Source organism: Erigeron canadensis, chromosome 3 (genome assembly GCF_010389155.1).
Source record: "Erigeron canadensis isolate Cc75 chromosome 3, C_canadensis_v1, whole genome shotgun sequence".
In the NCBI taxonomy this organism is placed as follows: Eukaryota; Viridiplantae; Streptophyta; class Magnoliopsida; order Asterales; family Asteraceae; genus Erigeron; species Erigeron canadensis.
This window is the reverse complement of record NC_057763.1, coordinates 31375450-31392604: the sequence shown is the minus strand read 5'-3', so window position 1 is coordinate 31392604 and position 17155 is coordinate 31375450. Positions and strand designations below refer to the sequence as shown.

Below are 17155 nucleotides of genomic sequence, written 5' to 3'. Positions count from 1 at the left end.
TATATTTCGACGGCGATAGTATGGTGTGAAGTTTGAACAAGATGTGATTTTATGCCCCTTTTAAGAAAATCATGCTTGAATACGATCATTTTCGCAAGTCGCAATATTTTCTTTTTTGATTCTTTATTTAATTTAAGTTTCCAAAGTATCAAACTTTAGACGACGATCAACACGTCGAGCAGTGGCGAAGTTTGAAAACTTCCAGTGAAGGGTTTGGATCTATTTTTTTCCCTAACTCTAAAATGGAGGGTCGAAACAAATTATATCAAAATTTTTATACAAGAAAACTATATACCCCTACATTGCAAAAAAATATTCGGGAGGTCGGACCCCCCTCCCCGCTCTATTAAGATGTGCCCCTGACGTCGAGGTTGTGTGCTAGTCATCATTTTATCAAAATTTTATGTTTCATGATAAACATTATACTAGTACAAAATATCATATTCTCACATCTTATTCAGATATAAAAAGAGTTTGTGAACTAATTGTTTATAACGTACATTCAAGTCTATATCTGATTGTTAAGCGCGACCAATGGGCGGGTATTCTACTTTATTTTTATGTATTTATGTATACGTATGTTCAAGATTTCACCATATATAAGAACTTTTCCCTCGATTGAATATTTCTTTAAAAAAAAATGAAACAAGAATGACTACTAAGGGGGTAAGGAGTGGATAAATTTATAGGGACATCATGACATGAAGCCGGCGGTATCACCACCCCTTGTGTGGATTTTATGGCTTGACAGGTTGGTAGTTAGGTTCGGAACCCGCTGCCCATAAACTTGGAGAAATGGGACCCACGAGCAAAAGTGAACGTTAGGCATTGAATTTGTGGACCAAAAATAATAATTTTTTTTTCAAACTCAATATAGCTGTTGGCTATATATCTATATATACAATATATACACCTCCTTCTTCATATATATCTCCACAGCCGTCATTTTGAAACTCAATATATCATCTTCCTATATCATCGAAATATAGCCGTTGCCTGACAATCAATCTTTTGACTTGTATATCACCCTCCCTCTTCTTCATTCACAAACATCAAAACATCACACTCACTCTCTTTCTTCTCCCCGAATTCATCACACTTTCACCATGGATCGAAGATGGCAAAAACACGTTGCAGCCGGCTTGAATAGAGGCTGAGGATTTGTCGATGCTAGTCGAGGTCGTGGCCGTATCGGGTTGTCACGTGGGCGTGGTTTTGTGCCTCAAGAAACAGTGTACCACCCACAAAGCATGTCTCAACCATCTATCCATCATCATCAATCCAATCCACAACCTTACTACCCTGAACCAGCTAGTTCCCAATCGTTGTATGGGTATCCTACACAGCCGTTGCATATCCGGGATTACGAATTCGTTAAAACAGCAGAGTTCGAGCCTTTCTTACATACCTATCGTGACAAGTTGTCGAGCGACGATGATGAAGAAACTATCCCCGAAACACAAGAAGTTCAAACCGGTATTCCTTTTTATCAATTAATTGCGTCAATGTTTTTAAAACTTTTAGGGCATATCAAATTTATTTGGCAATCGTATATTGTAGATGATGTTCAAGAAGTCCAAGAAGTCAAGAAATTCAAAAGGCGTGCAGAGAAGAAACCGTGGACTCAAGAGGAGGAAGTGGCTTTGGCAAAGGCATGGATTCATGTCTCCACTTGTAGAGTAGTCGGAAATGAACAAGGAAGAGATAAGTTTTGGGAACGGATCTTGGATCGTTTTTCAGAACTTGTGGGTGGGACAACTCGAACCCATCATAGTTTGAACACAAAGTGGACTACAATGAATGGAGCAATGACCTTGTTCAATGGCCTCTATCAACAATCGGTTAGTAGTTTGATTGATTAAGTTTTAGTGACAATTTAATTGATTAAGGTTAGTATATATGTGAATGTGATTGAATCGGCCCACTGTGAATGTGATTGAATTTAATTGATTAAGGTTTAGTGTCATTTTGGTTGAATCGGCCCACTTTGAATTTGAATGAGTTTGATTGATTAAGTTTTAGGGACAATTTGATTGAATAGGCTCACTGTTATTTGTATAATGTTTGAATTACACATGTAAGGCTCACTGTTATTTTGTATTTGACAAAACAATTTTAGTTTACATTTCATGCATAGTCACATAGATTAATTTTCTAGTACAATGATTATTCAACTAAACGTCAATTGCTTAATTCTTCGAATTTTGATTCCTATATGATAATTATTTTGAAATATTTATTGATATGTCAGAAGAGAAGTTATACAAACAAAAAACCGGTTACAATCATTCCGGATTTAAATGAAGACAACACCCCCACTCGTCAAAGGAAAGGCAAGAAACCGGTTAGTGAGGCGTCAAGTGCGGCTACTATTGTTGACTCCGTTCAATTGTATGCCGATGAGAAGAAGAAAATGATGGCGGAAATCACCGAGAAGACGAAAGCTATTCTCGACCTCCAATATCAACAACAAAAGGAAAAGAGTGAGAGAGATGATTACAAGTTCTTCAAGAAGCCGCATGATGATGAGAAAGATCCGATCGTATTGGAATGGGTGCTCAACAAGAAACGCCACATCGCCAAAACGTACAATTGGCCTTTCGATGGTTAATTCATTTGGTTTTTATTTGTTGGAATGGACGTTTAACTACTTTTTATTTGGTTTTATGTAATGGACGATATCATTTAATCGTACTTTTACTAGTTTTAGTTGTTTTGTTTACGTGGATTGATATGGTGTTTACTTGTTTTAGTAGTTTTGGCCGCAACATATGATTTTGATTTAGTCAAAGTGGAGTATTTCTTTGTTTAAATATTTTCTTTTAATTTAACAAATTAAAAATATTAATTTGGGAGGGTTGGAAATTTTAATGAATGCCAATGGATAAAGTTTAGAGGGTAGGTTGGGAGGGTTGAATAATAAAAATGAGATGGAAAATTTGATTGGCTAATTTTAAGAGGGTTGATAAAATCATATAAACCATTCCTTACCCCCTAACAAATAAATACATATCCTAGTATGTTTCGTCTTTTTGTGTTTAAGAAATTAAAAAGATTAAAAAGGCAAACCTACCTATTACTCATAAACTACACAAATATCTAGGGTATATCAAGACTTACTTAATACTTTGTTAATAATCAACTCCCACGTATGCGGAAAGTGAGACTCAAAATGGGGTGAAATACCTTTCTAGTCTTAAAACCAGAATCTTTATCATGTATAGCCTCTTGGATATCGTTAGATGATCAGATGTTTGTAATTGGTACTTATTAATCCATCTTTGCACTCCGCATTATTGCTAGTACATTACGAACATGTAAAACGAAATAAGCAGCATATCGATCGATCGCTTAAGTAAGATAATTGTTGTGCAACAGCAATGATCAAATGTCTAGCATGGCCTCACTTGATGCCAATAAATGTTTTGCTCTTTACCAACATGAGAAAACACCCGTTTCATGTTCTTTAGAGGCACAAGAAACCAAATGCTTTGTGTGTATGCACGTGCACAAACATATATGTATACGTATATATATATATATATATAAACAATTATAAAAATCCTTTTCTTTTCTTTCCTTTCCTAGTTTCCTTTGGTTTATGGAGCATTATATTGATTTTTATAATATAATCTAGAAGCAAGCTATGTGATTGGGTTTTTAATCCACTCCACCCATTTACATTGTTTAATAAAACTACTTTGACTATATATATTATATTTTATATATATATAATACTTAATCAAGACGTTAAATCATTTGGTTTATGAAGAGTGGGTTTTTTAATCCACCCCATCCAAGATATACTAGGATTTTTAGATCTCTTCGAATACCAAAAAAAGAAAAAAAAACTCATTATAAAATCAAAAAAACAACTCATTCTTGTAGATTATTACCAAATACAAAAGAAGAGTTCAACTAGTTTTAAACTAAACTTCCATCATGATATGAGTTTGAAGATAACATGACATAAAAATAGTTCATTTATAATTACGAGCAATAGTAGCGGTAAGATGGTTGGGATGATAGGTCATATGAGGTGATAAATAATAGAGTGTGATAGCAAAATGTCTTAGCTGTACGGGCTTCGTACTCGGATTTAAAATGTCATCGAAAGTATATCGAATGATATCTCTAATGAAAGAACATGAAATTTTAAAAACACCCATACAATTTTTATAGTTTATCGATATACGGTTTTTGAGATAAAAGCTTTTGAATAAATTAAAGGAATAATATGGTTTATGGAGGAGAGAAAAAAAAATTTGAGTGATTGAGATTTTGAAGAGAGAGAAAAAATGAGTGATTGAGATTTAAGGGTATTATAAGTATATTAGGTAGAGATGTTTAAATTAATAAATAAAGAATGAGAGTAATTTAGGTAGTTCAAATTATCTTTTGAGATTTTTTGAAAAAAAAAGTAAAATGCTTTATAAAGTAGTATAAATATATATATATATATATAGCCATATAGGTATAGATATAAATATAGATTGATCCCTCCATAATTTACAAAAAAGCCTTAAGAAAATATACTCATATATAGTAAATATAAAAAATTATAAACTCGGTAAGTCAGCAACTTTATTAGTTCATTATATGATGTATTGAGTTAACAAGACTTGCGAATTAGTGACTGAGTTAATCGATACTATGGAAAAAGAAAAAGATATAAAAGGATGTGTAATAACACTCCCTTGAAGATAATCTAAACATAATACAAAAACAAACTTACATTAAAACTTTAAGAGGATAGTCAATGGACTTGTCCCTGAGCTCGTTCTACATCCTCGAACGAGTCCACACTGTTGGGTGGGACTCGTCCCTAGTTCGTTCGGGTCGCTCGTCCGGGTGGCTTGTTCCTACAGGGACGAATGTGTTTGGTTGTTTTTTTTTTAAAATGCAACGGCTATAAATTCAAAAGGAATGAGACAAACTAACTTTCACCATTTGGCAAGTTTAGCCCCTAAACGGCTATGTAGTTCAAAACAGGTTTAAAAAAGTGACAACTTTAGTCCTTAATGGCTAGTTTTTCAAAATGGCTATATATACACTTCAAGTGAACCACCATTTGACACCACTCTTGCATATATTCAGCTATATTATACCAAAACACATTTTTGTATACATAAATCATCATGAACAACCAGTTTCATTTAAGTTTATCAACGTACACGAGACCCGATTTGTTTCCTACTAGAGACGATGATGGAGAGCTTTTTGGCATCATGGCCGAATGTGTTGATTTGCTTGAACAAGGTGAATCATCAAGACCATACATACCCCGTATGGTCGTCGAAAGAGATCGATATGGTGCTCTTCGTCATGATCTTACGGAGCATATATGGCGCCTTTCGGCTTAATGTGTGTTTTTTATAATAAACTATTGCTAATGTTTTTATCTTAATGTGTGTTTTTTTTATTTGAAGTATTGTAATGTGTTTTTTTTTTGTGTTTTTTTAAATAAATTGTGTAATGTTTTTATTTTTAATGAAGTGTTTTTTATTTGTGTATGTTTTAGTTTGTTATAATTTTAGAAGGTTAAAAGTGTAAAGTTTGGATAAATGTGTAGAATTAAATAATTAGTGGGTCCAAGACTAGTCCTTGAGGGATGAGTCCATTAGGTGCATTTTAGGAGATTAGTCCTTGGAATGTTTTTTGCTGATGTAGCGCTGATAGAGACTAGTTTTTAGTGGATGAGTACTCACCATTGGATATCCTCTAACCCGATAAATACAAAATACCATTAATGGAGAAACATATATCATATATGAAAGAAAGGGACTATTCTGAACTCTTCTTTTTATAAACAGACTCTACTTGCCAAGACTCTACCTGCTAAGTTAACTCTCCACTTCCCTTTCCTTCTCAAAGTAGCAAAATCTCCTTTAATACCCCTTTTCTCCCTCAAAACTTAACTTAGCTCATTTCTTAAGTTTGAGTATGACTCAAACTCATCTTAGATTCTTTCATATCTTTTCAACGAACAATAATTATTCACTCCTTTCATGTCTCTATACTTCCAATAATTTCTACTTCTGATAACCAGAAAATGTCCTATTTTTTCTTTCAGAAGGTATGTTTTCTTTGTCTTCTTATACTCCACCAATTATTATCAAAATTATGCAATTCCCACTTCAAATTCACCTTTTTTGATATCAATTTAAAATAAAGTTTGTAACTTTATACATATTTCTTACAATTCTTGCACTTTTTTTTTTTTTTTTTTTGCAGATTCAAGAAACTGAAGTTGGGCTGTGAAAAATTCAAACTTTTATCAATGCAAGCATCAGAAAACAATAGATCGGTGATACCCAGTTCAATTTACTGTAAATCCTTACAAGAAATTGATGTTTCATGTGAAACACAATTTCAGTTTCAATTTCAGTTTTCACCTAATTTGGAACCTTATTCCACCTTGGAATCATCATCTGCAAGTGGGAGTTGTACCACAATGTACAACTCACCTACTTCATGTGATGTGAATGATTTTAGGTTTAAGTTAAGAGAATTAGAGAATGTGATGTTAGGTGATACTGATTTTGGTGATGTAGTAGACTTGCCTGATATAGAAATATGGAAAGAAATGATGGTAGGGTTTCCTAAAAGGGATTTAAAACAAGTACTTGTTGCATGTGCCAAGTCTATTTCTAATGATGATTTGTTAAACGCCCAGCTGTTAATATCGGAACTCCGGCAAATGGTGTCCGTTGCCGGAGAGCCGATGCAGCGACTGGGCGCTTATATGTTGGAAGGACTTGTAGCTCGGCTATCTTGTTCTGGTAGCACGATCTACAAGTCTGACCTTCCGTTAAATAGGCATATTTTGTACGAGATTTGCCCGTATTTTAAGTTTGGGTATATGTCTGCAAATGGTGCGATAGCTGAAGCAATGAAGTACGATAAACGGGTACATATTGTTGATTATTATATCGGGCATGGAAGTCAGTGGGTCCCGTTGATCCAAGCGTTTGCGAAGAGACATGGTGGTCCCCCGCATATCAGGATAACGGGCTTCCATGACTCCTCAAATGGGTTAAGGACCGTGGGTAGAAGACTATGTAAGGTTGCAAAGGCTTACAATGTGCCTTTTGAGTTTCACACTGAAGTCGGGCTAGAAAGCGTCCAAGTTCAACCCGGTGAGTCTTTAGCGGTGAATTTTGCGTTTGTGTTGCATAGAATGCCGGATGAGAGTGTTAGCATTAGAAACCATAGAGATCGAGTTTTGAGGCTAGTAAAGAGTATGAACCCGAAAGTTGTAACCTTAGTCGAGCAAGAGTCCAACACAAATACAGCCCCTTTTTACCCTCGGTTTCTTGAGGCTCTTGATTACTACAACGCAATGTTCGAGTCAATAGACATAACACTTCCACGAGAACACAAGGAAAGAATAAACGTGGAGCAACATTGTCTAGCACGAGACGTTGTAAACATAATAGCATGTGAGGGAGACGAGAGAGTTGAACGACACGAGCTTTTGGGCAAGTGGAAGTTACGGTTCAGTATGGCTGGGTTTAACCCATGCCTGATGAGCCCAATTGTGAACGGAACAATCAAACGACTACTAAAGAACTACAGTGATAGATATAGGCTTGAAGAGAGAAATGGAGCTTTGTATCTTGGCTGGATGAATAGAGACTTGGTTGCTTCTTGTGCTTGGAAGTGATCAAATATCCTCATCTTTATTAAAGTTTTTTGTTAAGTTAAACTGAAGAGCTTAATGTAATCTAAAACAAGATCCTTAATGAATCAATGATTATATGTTGATCTGCATTTTAGCCTTTTTAACTTTATATTTGGGTCATTATAGATAAACTTGATGAAGCTGATAAAGTGCTATGCTGATGACTCATTATCAAACCACCACTAAAACTTGCAAGTGCGCTAGACTCCTTGAGCTGATGTGGACCCAGAATGACAACGTTTTGCACGAACAAAATGAATGTGTTTTATGATGATTGATTTAACAGCTTATGAGTAGATCCATCTCATTGTGCATTCGGGCCCTATGTGTGTAAGATTTGTATTTTGTGGAAGATTTTCTTCTTAAGGACACTTAAGACATGTGGTGAAGATGAAAAGTCATCTTATGTATATTCCAATTAATCGGTTGTGATTAAAACACATGTCATGTACTTTTATATCCTCTTAAGTTGTTAGCCTAAAAATCCTCCAAATTAATAGGATTGTGACATGTGGAAAATCATGAGGTGGATTAGGACAGAACATTAGTGGTATTCACACGTCACCATCTAAAGCTATGAATAGGATTTTTAGATTAATATTTTTCCATTTTCCTTTATATATTTCTTGAAAAAAATGATAAAAGTAATTACTCATAAACTGCAAAATGTAACTACAATTTTACTTAAGACATGTTGTAAAGATGAAAAGTCATCTTGTGTTAGTATCGAATTAAAATGGGTTCGGATCACAGAAAGTCGGAGAGTGATTCCTGTTTAGGCTACCAGGTGCAAGTCAAATTCTTTTGTCTAATGTATGCAACCTATTCGTATTTTCATGGTTATTTTATAAATTCTTTTCGGTATTCCAAGATGTTTACCTGGTGAGACTCGAAATATGTCCCTTCTGAAACCTTCAGAACTTGTTAGTACCAGAATTTTTTGACAAGTTGTTAGTACCAGATAACCTTAAAATGGTTAAGCATTCGATTATAAGGCTGGATTTTGTCCAGTTTAAACTTCACAAAGTAGTAGTACTAAGCTTTTTGATAATTTGAAGCATTTCAATATTCACTAGTTTTCTATGTTTGACTGTTGTCAATAAAATAACATGATGAATTGACGCGGTTTCATTTTGATTGCGAAATCTATATAAATTATTGGTTAGCAAAACAGAATATGTTACAAGACAAAAGACGAGTCCAAGTCCAAGGGAACAGCCTTAGTCATGCCTGTTTCTAATCAACACTACATTGGAATGAAAATCCAACAGCACAAAACACCATAAAGTGTTGACCAGACAAAGGTCAACATCAAGCTTTCATATGAAAGAAAGATAACCTTCCATGTGTATGGTTCTTGGAGACTTGAATGTTGTCTTTACAGGTTCACGAAAGGAGTCGGTGCCGTCCAAATTGGTCAACACCAACTCACCTGCAAGAACCCCCTTTGGTCCACTGAATTCAAGCCACGGCTGTAGTTGTTGCTAATTAGTACATACAAGTACAAATATCTAGCCATTTCAAGCACCCCTTGGATCACACCCATAGTTTATTGAGATTTGTGAAGTGCTAATGATAACTTATCCGTACATGGGAAAGGACTGTCAAACTAGTTTTAGATTAAATCAGTCTAGTTTTTTCGACCAAAATATAGGAACCAGTTTGCGTAGACTCTCGAAGATATTACTTGATAATTTCGAGTTCCTCTTCCTTTATTGAGATTGATAGTCATTTATCTGGCTTCATTGTAACTCAATAACATATTCCTCGGTCATTGATCTCTGGCTTGCCCTTTTAAAAGGTTGGGGGTTCAACTCTGGTACCAGTTGGTACTCGATTCTTAATAAATTTCAGGCAGACTTCAAGCGACAACACCATCATAAGTCGCCAATTTCCAAAACAGAATAATAATAATAATAATAATAATAAATATAATCGTTAATTAGTCCCTTCGGGGACATCCGATAAAATTGGAACGATACAGAGAAGATTAGCATGACCCCTGCGCAAGAATGACACGCACAAATCGAGAAATGGTCCCAAACAAAATCGTTAATTATAAAAACTTGATGACAAAATAACGATAATTTACAAACATTCCAAATCTTGCAAACTTGTATCAATAACTAATATGAAAACATCCACAAACAACCAGTGCTAGTAGTGGACTGGTGATTCTCATTACCATGAGCCCACATCACTTTCTAGGACTCCTGGTCTGATTGGTCATGGCTGGAGGTGGATAGTTCATTAGTTTGTGGTTGCAGACTTGTAGTCACCAATCGTTTTTTTTTTTGTTTTTTTTAATAATGTGGTCGGCTAGGTCCGGTGGTTGATTAGTGGTCAGGTGAAATGTTATGTAGGAGTAGCAAAAACTGATGGTACAACTGTGAGTGCTCAAACAAATTTTCACAAAACATATAGGATTTCTTCCATCTGGTAAGGTCGTAAAAGCCTGTTATGTGCATTTTATAACACTATTAATCATACAACTTTTGATTTTCTGTTTCTTTGTCCCGAACCGCCATTTGAATTATTTGGATTTCTTCAAGACCCTTGACACTTGCAAAACTCGAACTTTTGTCCAACCACAGCCAAGAATGTGATTTGAAGTTCTTTTTTATCTAGGTTTCGCTCCTACATCATCATGTGGTAAAAGTTAAAGACGCCTCTATAAAATTCATTGTTATGCCATATATTTAAGCCTCATAGAAAAATATAATGCCAATTCATTCTGCCTTCTATTCCTAGCTATTCTTGGATTAGACAAATCGTTTAACCATTTTTCGCAATATATATTACTAATCATAACTAATTCTGGAACGAAGCACAAGGTTTATTCGTCACTTACAAATTTGGTTGATATTCGTTCGTTTGTTTGTGTAATACACAGTAACATGGTTGAATGAAATCCCCGACTCATATGTATGTCATTTGAACTAGATTGTAGTGCAATCATATGATTACTTTTATGTTGTTTTGTTCTTGGTTAAAAGTCGAATGTTATGGGGGATGAAGATCCTTTCTATAAGGGTCCCCTCAAATTATGAAATTCTGATCATTTTAGATTTCCTGTTCATATTCTGTAGAATTGGGTCCAAAAAAGAAGTCAGAATATGGTGTTTATGGGACCATCTTGAATCGGATTACTGAGCCCATAGTCAAAATATTTCGTAAAGAAAGGAACTTGATCTCATAGTTTAGGAAGAAATCAATCCATTTTCTCGTTGTTGGGTTAGCGAGTCGGGAAAGAGATAGAAGAAAGCCAGGGTCTAGTATTGATCCGGTTTAGTAAGACATAACAATTTTGCTAGGGAATTTCTCATCTTTAATTATGGAGAATCTTGACAAGTGCTATATAGATCAACGCATAGTGCCCCGACTCTAGAATGCCCCTCGATTTCTAAAAATTCTATAGTTATATATTAGTATAACTAGATTATTTTCTCGTGTAATACATGAGATAAACATAATATAATTAGTAGTTACAGACATGTTAAAATATGATAATATTAATATTTAAATTTTTTTATGTATTGAAGTTTTTAGATGATATACATCTTGAATCATAGTGTAAATTAATTAAGTTTATTGATAACAAACAGGATCAAAAAATGTTTAAATTATAAGTTGTAAGCTGAGTCAACTTATGTTTATTAAAGTTAGATCAACTTAGATGTCTAAGCTAACCCATTATTCACATGTATTGATGTAATAACCTTAAAAAATGATTCTTCAAAATGCCTTAATATAGATTATAGCAGTTGATTTAAGTTGATGATGAACAAAGATAGAACACAAAGTTAGGTGTAAAAGTCAGCTTGGACTTTCAGTCAGCTAGGATGAACAATCTAGGACTTACGATTGTGTAAAGGTCTTAAGGTATTTTAGCTACTTCTGATTATTGGAATCAACATTGGGATTGGTTAAAAATGGAAATAAAAGGTACAAAGTACTCACAAGCGTTGATGGTCCTTTATGCGAATTGTCATCTCTTTGATTGACGATAAAAATATAAAATGAAAATATATTTGAAACTTTTTATAAAAAATCATTGATTTTTTTTATTAAATTTTTTAATTAATATCAATTTGTACTCATTGTAACTTCTTGCAAACTAAATAAAATTGTATGATATTTAATCAATGGGTGGATTATTTATGGTACTTTAACAAACATATATTTTTTCTTTATGTGTTGATTTTAAAAACAGTATATCCAAAATAAATATTTAAATATAAATATAATCTATATATGAGATCTCATAATTTATAAAATAATAGAGCTATTTTTATAATATCTTGATTTAAAAAAATATTGATAAAAGATGTTAAAAATGGTTATATTACTATTTTTACAATCTTTTATTTTTTTTATTATTGTAGGCACCGTAAATGTCGGTAATATATTTTATCTAAATATCATAAGATACTAACAATGTAAAATTAAATACATATAACCAATTTTTATTACGTTATATGATGGAAATCCGATATAAAATGATAATTTAATAAAATTTCCGACATAATACAAAGGTGTAGAATAATGTAAAAAATTTATCAGGAATTAAAAAAATAAAAAGATAACAGGCCTGTAGTTGATGAAAGAAGATGAGCTTCGGTTAGTTGTTGTTTCCGACATACTTAAAGAACTACTAAAAGATGATTGATGCAAATTAATGATTAACAAAGCTAGTAAATCATATAATATCACAATATGTAAAGTAGGGAATGTAAAAGTTCGAACAATCTCACCTATGACCTATCACCATCACAATCTCACCTGTAGTTGTTGTTTCTGAGGTCGGAGCCCGTAAGACTAAGATATTTGGCTATGACACTCTATGACATATCATCTCCTATGACCTATCACCATCACCATCACCATCTCACCGTCGCAACGCGCGAGTACTTGCTCTCGTAACTAATAATATAAATCACCCCAGATCATCAAAATTCATCAAGAATTAAAGACTTGAAATCAGGCCTTTATAATCTGGGGAAGAAGAAGCCATCAATGGATCGATTTTGGATTTGATTGAATAAATGGAGACTAATGTGAGAACCGAGGGAGAAAGAAAAAGAAAGAGGATAAATTGGTAGGGAAGAGAAGAAAATGACGGTTTTGTATATTTTGTCATCCTATAATACCCTTTTCAATTTAATTTTATCATAATAGCTTTTTATTTAATTACAATGATGCCATCTTTCATTCTAGCCATTGATCAATTAATTTAAACGTCCAGATTAATTCAAAAGTTTCCTAAAAGTTCTTTCTTTTTTATGAGTTATCAAAATAACTTTTCACTATATATATATATATACTAGGTATTTTACCCTGCGCGATGCACGGCTAATTAAAAAAGTTATTTTATACATTAGTAAATAGTTAATCTACAGGTTTATCTTGTGGAAATCAATTATGTTATAGTTCATGCCTTCATGGTTAAATCCTGGAACATTCTGATCACCTTTTATCTTTTCTGACATCACAATCGATATCACAGTTATTTAACCTACTTTGGTGATTACACACCCTTAATAATCCTAAATACAATTAAGAAATAAGGTATATTATCTCCGTTAATCCAAAACCCATTTGTAAAACTCAAGTAACTATTGTTATTATTATTATATTATAGACTTTGTTTTGTGGTTAGAATAACAACCAATTTGATTACTTTATTTTATGTGTTTCCGCCAAGAGAACGAAGGAGAGAAACAACACAATTGTGTTGGACAACTTTTTATTCTTAATTTAATATGAGTTTTGATTTTTTTTTTTTTTAATATCTTATGTATATAGTTTTGATTTAATATTTTTATATTATATTTAATAAAATAAATTATATTGGTTTGAGAAGAAGTATTATAAGATAAATATTATGAAAAATGTATGGAGATGCCAAATAGGATAAAATCCTATGTGGTAATTTAAAATTGATGTATTATCACAAACTTAATTAATAAACATATTCATGAGTATTAAATTAGAAACCATAAAAAGATGGTATAAATGTATAACGATGGTATAAATGTATAAGATACCAATACTAATAGGTGAAGCCTAAATGGGGTTTCTACGGTTGAGTTAAGGGATGATGATGTTCGTGGATATATACAACACAATGGTTGCCCGCTTCGACTACCATTAAGTGTTCATTTTGTAAAACCACGGACGGTTTGCTTTTAATTTTTGGTAAATTGCTTATAATATATTAAATGTTTGATTCAAGGTGATGAATAAATGACCATAACTCGTGGGTCTTTGAATGGTTATGCCAAAAATTATATACACATTATATGTTTTAAGCAAATATTATCAAATAAGGATATTCATGAATTTTACATTGTATATAGCATATATGTGAATGATCGCAATCCATAAACAGTTTGTCAAATATGTTTACCAAATTTAGATCTAGTGGATCTAAATTTTCAAACAAAGGGTGCTTCTTTTTTTATTTACGTACGTAACTTATTTATTTAAATATTGTATGTATATAGTTTCTATATATTTAAAATTTAGTAATGTATTTAATTTAAGATAAATATAGTAAAAAATTATGAAGATGTCACGTAAGACAATATCCTATGTGGCAATTTTTAAAGCTAGCATTAAGTTGAAAGAAGGCTTTAGAAGACCAGGATTCTTACTGCTTTAATCCTAGGTATTTTACTCACGCGATGCGCGATCTGTTATAATTAGTGTCCAAAAATACTTAAAAATAAAAGTTCAGATGTACATGTATTCATGATTGGTTCATGATGTTTTGTTGTTTTTATTGTTATATCACCATATTATGCATAAGCATTTGGTAGATATTTCTAAATTATACAAAATTCATAAGATAAATAAAAAAAAGAAACATTAACAACAATCACTTGTATTTCGATTTTTTTTCTTTGTGGCTCCATCCTAGGATTGGTAAACAACTATCACTTGCAAATCACAAATAATGATAAAGCTAGTCAACAAAAAGTTTCAAATCATACCAAGTCATTCTCACTCGTTACTCATATAAAATGTAAAAGATCAATAATATTATCAACAAAAGGCAACATACTCAATAAACTTATGGTTATGTAATTATATTTATAATGTATAATAAAACTATGTCAAGAAAGAGTTTCAAATTATTGGTTTAGATTGATCTTAAATACTTTTGCTACAATTCCATGGGGTGTTGCTCGTTCTTCAAGCATTCAAAATAGTACATAAAAATTCGATAAAAAAATATATAGTTTTTATATTAATGCAATTTGTAAACAATATCAACTACTAAAACTTGAAATATATAATTCTCTATAATCTTGAGATTTCATGATATAACTTCCAAGATTGCATTTTTTTCCCATACACGTACGATGCTTTTTATTTTATTTTTAAAGTAACAGGATTTCCATTGTTAATTTTGTATTATATAGTTTCATTTATTTATTTAATATTTACTGTATTTAACTTTAAAGTAATAAGTTATTCTTGTATTTAATATTTAATTTGATTAAAGATATATAAATATTGTCAAAAAAATTATAGAGATGCCATGTAGGTAAAATCCTAAGTGACAACTTTTTAGTATAGGTTTAGTTTTGAAGATGTCTTTAAAAAGCTTGGATTACTACTTTTTTAATAATTATACTAGGTCTTTTTACCCGCACGATGCACGATGATTTTAAGTTACATCCATTCAAACACTTTATAATGTTTGTTAAAAGTTAATGTTTATATTAAAGACGAATCCAATCCAACTTACAATTATTCATATAATGATCATATTTTGATATTCATAAATAAAAATAAAATGCAAGTCATGTTACATATATTTCATTTTTTGTACTAATTGATTCTCTACCCAAAAAATGCTTATTATCTTTCAAAAAAGATTGATCTAAACTTATAAAACACACACTATTCTACTACGTATACTCCACATTCAAAGATTAAAAATTCAAATGCAAATGCGTTATCAACATCCTTATAATCATGAATCACATGTAAGTATCAACGTGATATGGATCAATTCTTTGACATAAACCAAATCTTTTTCTGTTAAACATGCATAATGAAAATATAAAGTAAATCAAATCTATAAAGATATATAATCAAAAACTGGATTAACGATTTTCCCCATAAATCCTATAAAACAAAAGAAGACATAATTTAATTAAGAACATAAGAAAAACAAAGAGTAAAGGTAATGAACATAGAATAGTAGAGAGTTTGATTAGTTTTTTTTTTAAATATAACTTATATATACGTTAATGATTACAAATTGTTAAATAGATAAATATATTTATAAATAAAATAGAATTAGATTTTTTATAAACAAATATGCAGAATCCCAAATACTAAAATGATATATTCGAGATTTTTGGGAATAATAAATAGAATGTTATGGAACCATATATTAATGTATTCTTCTTTATAGTATAAATTATGAAATAAATATATTCTAAAGTTTTTTCATATGATCAAGATTTGTTTTTTAATTTTTGTGTATATTTTATTTCATTTTTTTTTGGATACTATTATTATTCTATTATTATAAATATTGTAAAAAATATGGCGATGCCACGTAGGATAAATCCTATGTGGCAAATTTTAAAGCTAGTTTTATGTTGGAAGAAGTCTTTAAAATGCTAGGATTCTTAGTGTTTTAATATAGATATAGATATATATATATGGTAAAGTTATTTTGAAAACCTTTTTTATTGCGAGAACCTTTGATAACTTTTCAAATCAAGCCCAACCAATGATTGTTCTTTACATGAAAATTGTTTTTTGATTGTTTTCTGAATAACTTGTGTGTAATTTTGAAGTTTATAATTGTGTGGGGGCATAGATTATCATCCGTTATACAATTATGTGGAGATTTGGATTCTCGATTACATGTGCACGAATATTGCTATGATTACATGTGATCGACTTGCATACATGTGATTAATCACTGTTAGACTAACGTATGTTTTTTTTGTAGATGGTTGCCCAATAAACCCAAAATATAGATGTGTATTACCAACAAACTTTTCAAATTGTACATGGTTGATCATCATCTTCAAAATATAAATGTGTATTACCAACAAACTTTTTTTTAAGATGTTTTTTTTGTATATGCTTGAAGAGGGATATAGTTTTAATCATTCTCATTAGATTAATTGTTGGGGTTTTTTTTTGAAAAAAAAAATAAATTATGGGTTTCTTTGGCCGGAATCTGGGTTTGTATTAAGAAAGATAAGCGGTTTTGAAGATTTGTATATGAGAGAGAAACAGTTTTGAAGGTGATGATCAACAGTGTACAAATTGAAAAGTTTGTTGGTAATACACATCTATATTTTAGGTTTAATAGGTAACCATGTACAAGAGAGAAAGTACGTTAGTCATCCAGTAATTAATCCCTTAAATATATGTAAAAAAGATGTCTGGTCTACTAGGGTAAACAAAAATAGTATACTCCAATCCAGATTAATT

At 31.7% G+C, this 17155-nt stretch overlaps 2 protein-coding genes and 1 non-coding gene across 3 annotated transcripts; all 3 read left to right on the top strand.

Annotated features, from left to right (window-relative positions):
• Window positions 1-1250: 1250 nt before the first annotated feature.
• LOC122591911 lies at window positions 1251-2611 on the top strand. Its single transcript, XM_043764135.1, has 3 exons — window positions 1251-1476; window positions 1561-1841; window positions 2252-2611. The coding sequence occupies exons 1-3, from the start codon at window positions 1251-1253 to the stop codon at window positions 2609-2611; spliced, it is 867 nt and encodes a 288-aa protein (XP_043620070.1).
• Window positions 2612-5854: 3243 nt separating this feature from the next.
• On the top strand, window positions 5855-7773 carry LOC122592598 (scarecrow-like transcription factor PAT1). The gene is made up of 2 exons (XM_043764871.1): window positions 5855-6076; window positions 6235-7773. Exon 2 carries the CDS (start codon window positions 6281-6283, stop codon window positions 7664-7666), a length of 1386 nt encoding a protein of 461 aa, XP_043620806.1. The 5' UTR covers window positions 5855-6076; window positions 6235-6280; the 3' UTR covers window positions 7667-7773.
• Window positions 7774-9629: 1856 nt separating this feature from the next.
• Window positions 9630-9732, top strand: LOC122594727. The gene has a single exon (XR_006323088.1). It is a non-coding gene; the product is annotated as a U6 spliceosomal RNA (small nuclear RNA).
• Window positions 9733-17155: the final 7423 nt, after the last annotated feature.

Coding starts and splice junctions, on each gene's coding strand:
- LOC122591911 (XM_043764135.1), top strand. CDS start 1,251: ATGTCTCAACCATCTATCCATCATCATCAATCCAATCCACAACCTTAC. Junction 1,477..1,560: donor AACACAAGAAGTTCAAACCG/GTATTCCTTTTT, acceptor CGTATATTGTAG/ATGATGTTCAAGAAGTCCAA. Junction 1,842..2,251: donor ATGGCCTCTATCAACAATCG/GTTAGTAGTTTG, acceptor TTGATATGTCAG/AAGAGAAGTTATACAAACAA.
- LOC122592598 (XM_043764871.1), top strand. CDS start 6,281: ATGCAAGCATCAGAAAACAATAGATCGGTGATACCCAGTTCAATTTAC.